At 45.6% G+C, this 11,133-nt stretch overlaps 1 protein-coding gene across 1 annotated transcript; it reads left to right on the top strand.

The window, feature by feature from the left end:
- Positions 1-1,771: 1,771 nt before the first annotated feature.
- Positions 1,772-11,120, top strand: CNOT11 (CCR4-NOT transcription complex subunit 11; the record flags this gene model as incomplete). The annotated part of the gene is made up of 7 exons (XM_079549238.1): positions 1,772-2,186; positions 2,379-2,543; positions 5,642-5,794; positions 6,355-6,557; positions 7,359-7,561; positions 9,309-9,405; positions 10,923-11,120. The coding sequence occupies 7 exons, from the start codon at positions 1,772-1,774 to the stop codon at positions 11,118-11,120; spliced, it is 1,434 nt and encodes a 477-aa protein (XP_079405364.1).
- Between the last annotated feature and the right edge of the window lie 13 nt (positions 11,121-11,133).

Here is an 11,133-nt window from a genome sequence, read left to right as displayed (position 1 = left end):
CTAGTACAAGCTGGTCATGGCAGCAAGCCCAAAGGCATCCTCTGCCATTTGCTTTACTATTCTAGCTACGCTTCACACCACAAGCAGACCTCTCAGTGTGATCCACTCAGTCAGTGAGTAGCTACTCCAACAAGAATGCTTTTAGATTATCCCTTACATGTCTATAGATCTTGTTATTTTTGTTTTGATTTTTTTTTTCCTTTCTGGGGGGGCAAGAGGGGCAGTTGTTGTTGTTGGTTGCTTTTGCTTGTTTTTCCCAAAGCAGTCACTGGGCATGAGCCAGCAGTGTGTGCTTGCAGCCCAGAAAGCCAACAGTATCCTGGGCTGCATCAAAAGAGAGGTAGCCAGTAGGGAGAGGAAGGTGACTGTCCCCTTCTGTTTTGTGCTTATGAAGCCTCATCTGGAATATTATGTCCAAGTCTCGGTCTCCCAGTACAAGAATGCAGAGCTGTTGGAGCAGGTCCAGAGGGAGTGCCAAGATGATAAAGGGCAGGAACACCTCTCCAATTGAGACAGGCTGAGGGATTTGGTCTTGTTTAGCTTGGAGAAGGCTCCATGGAGACCTCATTGCAGCCTTCTAGAACTTGAACGGAGCTTACAAGCAGGAGGGGGACCGACTTTTCACATGGTCTGATAGTAACAGAACAAGGGGGAATGGTGTTAAACTAAAAGAGGGGATATTTACGTTAGAAAGTTAGTAAGAAGAAATTCTTCACTCAGAGGGCAGTGAGGCACTGGCACAGCTGCCCAGAGAAGCTGTGGTGCCCCATCCCTGGAGGCACTCAAGGCCAGTTTGGATGGGGCCCTGGGCAGCCTGAGCTGGTGGGGGGCAGCCCTGCCCTGGTAGGGAGTGGGGCTGGATTATCTTTAGGGTCCCTTCCAAGTCAAACCATTCTAAGATTCTATGTATGTGAAGACTTCGCACCTCTCAGATCTTGTTTTCCTTCTTATTTGTTACCATTACCCTTCAATTTATATTACTTCATAAACAAAATTCCATTCTGACTCCATGAATGGCTCACTGGAAAGCCAAGGTCTTCTGGGCCGTGCAACTGGGGGTGCTCATCTGAGGGAACGCAGTCACTGCTTCTACAAGAATCAGACCACAGAAGCAGCGTCTGTTCTCGGGACCTTCCAAGTCCTTCTTCCTCAGTATGTACCGCAATCTCAGCTCCATGTACGGTGGCAGGTGGGACAGGGCCCGAGGGAACGGCACGGAGCTGTCAGGGGAGGGGCAGCTGGGGGTGAGGGAAAGGATCTGCGCCAGAGGGCGGCGGGCATGGAACGGGATGTCCAGGGCTGTGGGCAGAGCCCCGAGCTGTTCCTCCCTTCCTCTCAACCCTCCACCGCTGGTTTATAGCCCTGGAGGCGACGACACCCCTCCGCTGAACGACCACCCTCCCTAAGCCGTACGATGCCGCACCGGCGCTGCCGCGTTCCCCCTACCGGCCCCAACGGTCTCCGCGCTCCGGCCCCACCCCGCCCCGCCAGGCCCAGTCCAATGGGAGCGCGCGGTGCCGGCCAATCCCCTGCTTTCCCCCGCCCCCCGAGCGGATGGGGCCAATCCCGTCTCGCGAGACATCGCCGCGGGCCCGAGCACGGCGGGCGGATCGCAGCCCTCCCGCGCCGGGGCAGGCCGTCCTCACGGCTCCTCAACGACCGCGCCGCCTTACGGCCGCGCCGTAAAGCGCGGCCGGCGCGACAGCGCGCGGCCTTCCGGTGGCGGGCAGCGGCGGGGCCGAGCCGGGCGCCGTGAGGCGGGCAGGGGCGGATGCCCGGGGGCGGGGGCAGCCCGGCTGAGGCGGGCGGCGAGGCCGGCGGCGCGGCGGGCGGCGGCGGCGGAGCTGCGGGCGGCAGGATGAGCCTGTCGCCGAAGGAGCTGACGAGCCTGCTGGGCATCGTGTCGGAGGAGGCGGGCGGCAGCACCTTCGAGGGCCTCTCCAGCGCCTTCCACCACTACTTCGGCAAGGCCGAGCACTTCCGCCTGGGCTCCGTGCTCGTCTTGCTGCTGCAGCAGCCCGACCTGCTGCCCAGCCCGGCGCAGCGCCTCACCGCCCTCTACCTGCTGTGGGAGATGTACCGCACCGAGCCCCTCGCCGCCAACCCCTTCGCCGCCGTTTTCGCCCACCTGCTCAACCCCGCTCCCGAGCGAGGCGGCGACGAGGCGGAGCGCACCCCGCTCTCAGGTGCCGGGCGGTGGGGCTCGGGGGCAGAGCGGGGCGTTGCGGGCTGTGATGGCGTTGGCGCGGGTTTCTCCCTTTGCGCCGCCGTTTGTCGTTGGCGCTATTTTTACCATACTTTTTCTCCACCCTCGAGGACCCCGCCGGGTAGCGATTGCCTCAGGAATCAAGGCTCGCTTCTCCTTTCTCTCCCCGCAGGCTTCTTGCCGCCCATAACCCCGCCCGAAAAGTTCTTCCTCTCGCAGCTGATGCTGGCCCCCCCCCGAGAGCTGTTCAAGAAGACCCCGCGCCAGATTGCAGCGATGGACGTTGGAAACATGGCCCAGTCGGTGGATATAAGCGGGCTTCAGCTGGCCTTGGCGGGTAAGGAGGAGCTTCGGCACCGTTGCGAATGGAAACGTTAATTGCCGTTTGACTTTGAGGCGCTCCTGTCTGTGTGTGTGGAAGAAGTTAGGCTAAGCTGTAGTGTCTTCAAGCATAGAGAAGCTAAACGTAGTTGTGGCACAGCTGCCACTTAGATACGTCACTGCCTTACAAATAAGACCGATTTGCAAGTATAGGAAGACTTTCACCTAAAGTTTGGTTTGCTTTTTGTGTGCATCATTATCTGTTTTTTTCCTTTGCCGTGGTTTTGGTATGAGAGAACATGAGGTAACTGCTGTGCAGCAGTACAGCAGCACCTGGCAAACAGGCTGTTCCAATTGCATCTTCAGTTTTCTGTGGTCAGATTTTGCAGTTAGCTCACCGGTGGGAAGTGGTCTGCCTTTAGTAGGCTATAAGAAAGGAACTCAGTGCTCATTCTTGGGCAGGAGGAAGGGAGGAAGGATATGATTGTTCTGATCGTGTGGAGCAACAGGTTGCATCCGAAGCTAATCTGAAATGGAAAATATTCATTGGAACAAGTTGCCAACTCAAGCAGTTTATTTAAAGAATAGTAAAAATAAGTTTATTTCCTTGGCACTTACGAATGGAACTACTTCAAAACTGATCATCCCACTTCTGTGAACACTGTACTTTCTCTCTGTGAGGACAGGCATTACTCTTTCTGTCCTGCAGTCATAGTTTGGTGCTGTCATTTTTATGTAGCACTTGTCACTGACTTTTACACTCTGCTATGCTGTTCTCAGCTGCTGTCTCCAGACAGCAGGATCTTTGGGAACTGCAAATAGAATATCCAGGCATATCTGCAAAGAGGGGAAACAAACCATTCTGGTTCTTCTGTACGTTCTGTCTGTATTTTCGAGACTGCTTTCTCTGTCTTGTAACTGTAGCTCCCTAGAATAAATACCTTCTATTAGCTTTCTTAAGAGACAGCTGCTGTTGTATCTCTGTTAGTATTGTGATGCTTCTCAACTGTCTGTGTGCAGCGTTTCAGAAGGTCTGTCACTTCTTCAGAAGCTGGCAGTGTATGTCCCTTATGTAAGGAGGATGAAGCCAAGCTATTCACAGTGTATAAATACTTTGTGTCATGGTGCTTAAATAGGTGTTTGGGGTGTTGTATTGCATTGTTTTCCCACCTATTTCACAGAACAGCTGTGGGCCTTCTAAAATTGTGGCCCCTGACATGAATTCAGGGGTTTTTAGAGCAGAATGATTGACTTGCTTTAGAATATACCTGCGGAATAGAGTACTTGGCTTCTGAACTTCAGTTCAGTTGGTGACACACTGGAACAGGTTGCCCAAGGAGGCTGTGGATGCCCCGTCCCTGGAGGCATTCAAGGCCAGGCTGGATGTGGCTCTGGACAGCCTGGTCTGGTGGTTGGTGATCCTGCACACAGCAGGGGGTTGAAACTGGATGATCTTTGTGGTCCTTTTCAACCCAGGCCATTCTGTGATTCTATGATTCACTGTGACAACTTTTCTTGTAGGCTTTTTGGCTGAATGTCAGCTGTTGTAATAGAGCATCTTGGGAATCAGTATTAAAACTTGCTTTGTTCTGTTCTCTCTTCAGTCCACAGAATATTCATTCAATCCTTGATCTATCCTTATAACTTGATGGTGTATTACTGTATCAAAAGTTGTCACCTTCTGCTTGCTGCAGGGACCTGAATTCTAGTGAAGTCCTCAGAAGTGTCTGTGTGCTAACTTCCATGTGATGTAAGGGTAATTGGCCTGTACTGGCATTTGGGCTTGTAATAAATGCATTGTAGATCTTCCTGCTAAAAGTCAAAGAAAGCTTCTTGCTATCTGTTAAAAGGAAAAGAGAGCCTGATAAACCATCATAAGTGATTGCGTTCAGACGAATTGTTTTCTTCAATTTGAATGTATTCAAGTTGCTGTTCTCTTCTGAAATACAACTGTGTTCTAACTAACACTCATCTCTTCCTTCTGCTTACTCTGGGCTGCCCAGGGCAGTGATGGGGTCACCATTCCTGGAGGTGTTTGGGAGCATTTAGATGCTGTACTGAGGGACATGGTTTAGTGGGCAGTTTGGTGGTGGGTGAACAGTTGGACTGGATGGTCTTGGATGTCTTTTCTGATCTTGGTGATTCTATGATTCTATTGTGATTTTTTTGAAGCAGCGAAAGTTAGAATGTCAACCCCAATGTATGTAAGTAAAGGGCTCATTTAGGCTTAAAAAAATCACTGAAATACTGTATCTTAAACTTTTTGTTCTTCTAATTAAGCATCATTAGTCATTTAAAATAAGTAGATTTGAGGGGATACAAACCAACCAGTGACTTTATACCTATACTGATAGGTGTAAGTTCTAGACTATAGATGACAAGAATGAAGGACTCCCTATGTTGCCTTGTTTTCCTCTCAGAGAACTTCTTATGTTAACCCAGCTGATCCCTCCAGATAGAACTCACAAGCTGGAATTTCCAACAGAAAGTGTACTCTGCTTAAATGAGATAAGGACAATGTACTGCAGCTGAGGGCACTACAATCATCTGGATAAGAAGTGGTGTTGATTTCGTGTGGGACCAGCAAATTTGGACTTCAGATTACTTGGGACTTAATCTGCTACTTAATATCCTCTTTGGGAGGGGGAGGGAAGGAACATAAGGTGGCATTGTGTGGTGGGCTCTTGGCTTTCGTGCATGTTGTTGGGTTTTTGTTGGACCGTTACCATTACAGAAAGTAAATGTATCTGCAGATTTCTCTCTTTGCTGCTCTGAGAAATGATTGCAAAGTTAGATAGAGTTATGTGAACTCTTTCAGGACTATCATGTGAATGTACCAATTTGATGCAGTCTGATACTAAAAGCAGTTACTTAACTTTTTAAAGTCAAAACTGTCTGAGATTCATTCCTACTTTCTTATTCTTGCTGCGTGCCGCTGGCCTTCTTCTGTCAGCTGGCATTCTGAATACTAGCAGATACTGTACTGAATTTCATGTTGTTATGGTTTTTTTGTTTGTTTGTTTTATCAGCTAAAAAACTCTTGCTTAACTTCTAGCATTCTGGCATCTCTCTTTCAATTTCACACTTTAACATTCTGAACTGACCTTCTTGCAGAGCGTCAGTCTGAGTTGCCAACGCAGAGCAAGGCCAGCTTCCCCAGCATCCTCAGCGATCCTGACCCAGATTCTTCCAACTCTGGTTTTGACAGCTCTGTTGCCTCCCAGATCACTGAAGCATTAGTGAGTGGACCAAAGCCTCCTATAGAAAGTATGTATGTTTTCACATCTTTTTGTTTAACTCACGATGTGCCCATGTTGTTATTCATCTCCAGATGAAGCGTAGTATGATTCAAAAATATTTTCAGGGTATGAAATGGGAATGAAGATGAGTGAAGCAATGCACAACTGTATTAAACTGTCTCCACATCAGTCTCCATCATGTTCGCATTTCCAGGCTTTTCAAAATCTGGGGTCTGACTCAATCTGTTATCTGTGTTACCTGATGCTCCTCCACTCGTAGCCCGTTGCACTAAGATCTGTGCTGACTGTAACACCTCAAAGAATCGGGTAGTGTGGCAGGGAAAAAAACCATTCCTCAGTGGCAGAAGCAGTAACGTAGTGATCCGACTCAAGAGGAAAAACATGCTGGCGTAACAGCGTCACTAAAAATAAGGAATAAATACTTGTCTGGGAGGAAAATAAGACTGTAACACGCTTCCCAGTGTTGTTATAGCTGAAAAACTTGAGGACCTTGGAGATATCCTTGTACTGAAATAAAACAAAGCTGGAAGTTTAAAACAAACGTTTCACATTGTTGTCTTTTTTTAGGTCATTTTCGGCCAGAGTTTATTCGTCCACCACCTCCACTCCACATATGTGAGGATGAATTGGCGTGGTTAAATCCAATAGAACCAGACCACACAATTCAGTGGGACAAGTCAATGTGTGTTAAAAACAGCACTGGAGTTGAGATAAAAAGAATTATGGCCAAAGCTTTTAAAAGTCCTTTGACTTCCCCACAGCAAACACAGGTAAGTATCCTGCAATTTTCTGCTTAAGTTGATTTTCTAACAGGCTGTTAAACTTATGTGTTTCCAATGTAAATTAGCCAAGTTTTCTAATTCAGATTTCTGAAATGACTTGGTAAACACCAAGTAATGTAAGTTCTCAAAACCCAGTGCTTTTGGTTAGGGTGTGTACGAACAAGGTAAGTCTTTAAACTTCACAGCATTGACTGGATGTAGTTAAAACTGATCAGTAAGTGAGTGGCACTGATATTTTTCTGTGTGAAATCTTTTGATAACTAAATTGCTTATGCTTCTGTGGAAGCTTTTGTTAAGAAATTAATTCAGAAATGCCAACACTGAATCTTTGCTCAATTTGGTAATATTACCCCCTTCATTTCAGTGGGATTTGAGATATTCATTATGCTAGCACTATAGAATGTGTGGCATACAGGACTCTTTCTGACAACAATGAACTTTAAATTGAGCTTTGTTTTTTTTTTTCCACTGGACAGAAAAGTAAAGAAGGAATTTATTTTTTCCTTCATTGCCATCTGATCAAAAACTACTACAAAAACTGATAAAGGTTTTCTTATCGTAGAATCATAGAGTGGCTTGGGTTGGAAGGCACCTCAGAGATCATCCAGTTCATTGGCACAGTTGTTTCTAAGTGGAAGTGTTAAAGAAATATACCTGCAATATATTTCAATAGAGACATCTGTAGATTTATAATTCTCCTCTAGTTTAGATGTATTATAGCTGTTACTTCAAGCCGCAATCTGAATAATTAAGAAGAAAATAATTCAGACTTCCTTTTCCCCTTTACAGCTCCTTGGAGAACTGGAAAAGGACCCCAAGCTTGTTTACCATATTGGTCTCACTCCTGCCAAACTGCCAGACCTCGTTGAAAACAATCCTTTAGTAGCCATCGAAATGCTGCTCAAACTGATGCAGTCCAGTCAGATAACAGAGTATTTTTCTGTCTTGGTCAACATGGACATGTCTTTACATTCAATGGAAGTTGTCAATCGGTGAGTACCACCTCAGATCACAGAATCACAGAATCACCTGGGTTGGAAGGGACCTCAAGGATCATGTAGTTCCAACCCCCCTGCCTAGCAGGGCCACCAAACATACACATTTAGATCAGGTTGCCCAGCACCCCGTCCAACCTGGCCTTGAACACGTCCAAGGACGGGGCATCCACAACCTCCCTGGGCAGCCCGTTCCAGGGCCTAACCACTCTCCTTGTAAAGAACTTCCCCCTAACATCCAACCCAAATCTTCCCTCCTTCAACTTGGAGATCTACTCAACTCAGATCTAAGAAAGTTTCCTGAAGTTTGTAAAATAAAGATACAATCTACTGAGCAGTTAAGTGATTGTGAAGCTGGCTGCAGGCTGTAGTTAGATGCGCTCCAAGGAACACCAGAGGTAACAGAAATAGCAGGAGCTGAAGAAATCATCAGTAAAGGAGAAGAGCATCAAATTCTTTTCCATCTCAATTTCTCAGCTGTTTTGCTTTAAATACTCCTTTAAGAGTAGGGCTTAATGTGCTTTAACTAATCCTGCAGAGGAACGCAGTGCTATGGATTTGTAGCTGTCTGTGACTGCTGCATTGTCTGTTTCTTTCATAAAGGCTTTATTTGCTTTTCATGCAGTTTCTTGTTGGTGCCATTAGTTAAAGGGAAAAAAAGCTCTTGTTTTGATCCAGATTAAACTTACGTATCTAAGAATCAATCTCACCTCTACTTTGTCTTCTTTTTCAACTCTGACAGCAGTTGTGTTCTATTGGGACATCTGGAAATGCCAGTTGTGACCCTTAAGGTATACTGGTGTGGAAGATGCAGGTTGTGGTAGGACAGAGGGCAGTTACTGTGAGAAGCATTTGCAAAAAATTACTGCCACAGAGATGTTTGCTTAAACAGAACTTGCATTCTTTGTTCAGAATAAGTGAACAGAAAGTGTTACTGTCAAATAGCCATCCTGCTTTATGCTCTGCCTTCTTTGGAAGTGACTCCTGCACATAGATAAAACCCTTTTTCTGAACAAAATGCTAGCACTTGAGCTGCCTGAGTTTTCCCATTTAATCTCAGCGATCTAGAAGAGTGTAGCTTTTCTGCATTCTTCCATTTCTGCAGTGATTACTGAATGTGAACTGTGAAATTCAGCCTTATTCATCAGTCACTTTGCAGTTGAACAACACCTCGACTATCATTTGACAAAAGAATCCCATATGCCACCTTACTGGTGCAGAATTAAGCAAGTTAGACCCCTGTTGGTGGGGATTATCATTACAACAGGGAAAAACAGTGGTAAGAAAACAGTTCTTATTCCTGTCTAGCATAGCTGCACAACTGGCCAGGCTTCCTGGCTTTTTCCACAGTAGAGCTACCATAGGAAAAAATTTAGATTTGAAAGAAAAAAGGAAACTGGTCTTTAGATGCATAAAACAGTTACGCTGGTTGTATTCTTCAGGAAGGAATGCCTGGATTCACTGAAGTCCCAACATGGATAAGCCAAATTATATGAAGAATCTCGTTACTCAGGAAGTATGGAGGACTGAAATTATATTGATTCACTTCTGTAATTTATAGCAAATGTTTGTATTAATGTCAAATACACTGGAGCCCAAGTTTAACTCAGCTTCTGTACTGTGTTGGGTTTAAAAAAAGAAACATGATCAGCAACAAATTAATATCGCAGGTCTAACTCTGTTCTGCAATGGAACCATTGAATTTATGGCTTCATAAAGTATTTGATATCTTTAATTTGAACAGGCTGACTACTGCAGTTGATCTCCCTCCTGAATTTATTCATCTTTACATCTCCAACTGTATCTCCACTTGTGAACAGATTAAAGACAAATACATGCAGGTGAGTGCTCTACCTAACCAAAGAGAGATCTTTGGTTAGGAAAAAAGATCCTGTATCTTGCTCTGTGTAATACATTCTTAGACAGATAAATACATGCTTAGAGAGATAGCATTATAAGTTATTCTGTCCTTATTTATTCCTAAGCATTAAACAGTTAATTTCTGCTTAGTTTTGAGCTTTAAGGCTTTTTTTTTCTCTGACATATGTACATCAGTTCCATACCTTTTGAGGTAATGTTACTCATGTAGAAGCCTCACCCCTCAGTTCTGCCTATTACTGACCTACAACAGCTTGCACATATCAAAGACCTAAAACCTCTTTTCTACCCTTATAATGCCACGTTCTCTGCTTCCCAAATCCATCTTTCTTCCTTGGTTCCAGTATGCAAGCTGTAGCTCCTTCACAAATCTTTATCCCCCTTGCAGCTGTTGTCTGCATGCTGCACGAGGTATTCCTTCTATCCCAAACTTGCTCCCATTCATTTCACCAAGTGCCCAGTAGGTCTTGTTTTCCTGGATATGTTTTTAGTAAAAAACAATTCCATGCTTAGTTCACACCAGGCTTGGTGAGTCTTAACCAATTCCTCCCTCAGCCTTCTTCCCTTCATACTGAAGGACTGCAGCCTCATTAGGCTCATGCAAAGCAGCCATTACATTCCTTTAAGCTTTCTGATTTCTTTTAGTGCCTTCTGTAGCTCTCCTATATCCTTAAGTTGCAGAAACCCAAGGTAAATGGGATATGAGGACAATGTGGTTTTAGATAGCAGCAAAATCTCCTGTCATGATTGTAATCTGGAGAGGCACTGAGAACAACCACTTGTTAGTTTTTGGTGGCTGCTTGAAGCATGTCTGCTTTGGGACTTTGCCAGATGTGCATGGATACGCTGGCCTGTGACCTTTTGAATAGCTGGGCCTATTACATGAGGTAGCAGAACAGGAAAATAGAGCTGTGCTGTGGCTGAGAACACACTCAGTACCGTGTTCTACTCTGGGGCCTTGTTAGCAGCTGTGTTTCAGGCCCACGGGACAATAAAAGGAGGAACAGAGGGCCAAGGAGCACGTTCTGATCACTAAATAGCATTTAAGACCTGGGGGATGTCACTTTCGTTAATCCTGCATGAGGTCTCACAGCAACTGAAACAACATGTTTTGCAATGGCCCCAGTCATGACAACACATCTTAGGCTTTCATTAGGACTTTGGACTTAGGACTCTGTATATAAGGTTGCATAATAACAAAATGAAATGCAGTGTATAAGTGAATGTGATCATTTGTTCAGGGGGCTAATCTTGAAGGCACCTGTATCTGTAAATCTGTAAAGCAGAGGAGTGAGTCCACTTTTAAATACAGTAGTTATAGGAGAGGTAGAAGAGCACGAGCAGCACGTTCAGAGCTCCAGAACAAGAAGACTGCTGTACCTGAATTTCCCCTGCAGGGGCTGGTGCAGTGCTGAGGGCCAACACACTGCACTATGTGCAAACATGTATGAGAATTGTGAAACCATCTCTTCTGTTTCAGAACCGCCTGGTACGTCTTGTGTGTGTCTTTCTTCAGTCTTTGATCAGAAACAAAATTATCAATGTACAGGACTTGTTTATAGAAGTGCAAGCATTCTGCATTGAGTTCAGCCGGATCCGAGAAGCTGCTGGCCTTTTCAGGTTGCTGAAGACCCTGGACACTGGGGAAAACCCATCAGAGACAAAAACTTCTAAATAAGACTGTGCTGTCA

The sequence above is a fragment of the Tetrao urogallus genome, assembly GCF_951394365.1.
Source record: "Tetrao urogallus genome assembly, chromosome: 1".
Lineage (NCBI taxonomy): Eukaryota > Metazoa > Chordata > Aves > Galliformes > Phasianidae > Tetrao > Tetrao urogallus.
This window is presented reverse-complemented; position numbering and strand designations above follow the sequence as displayed.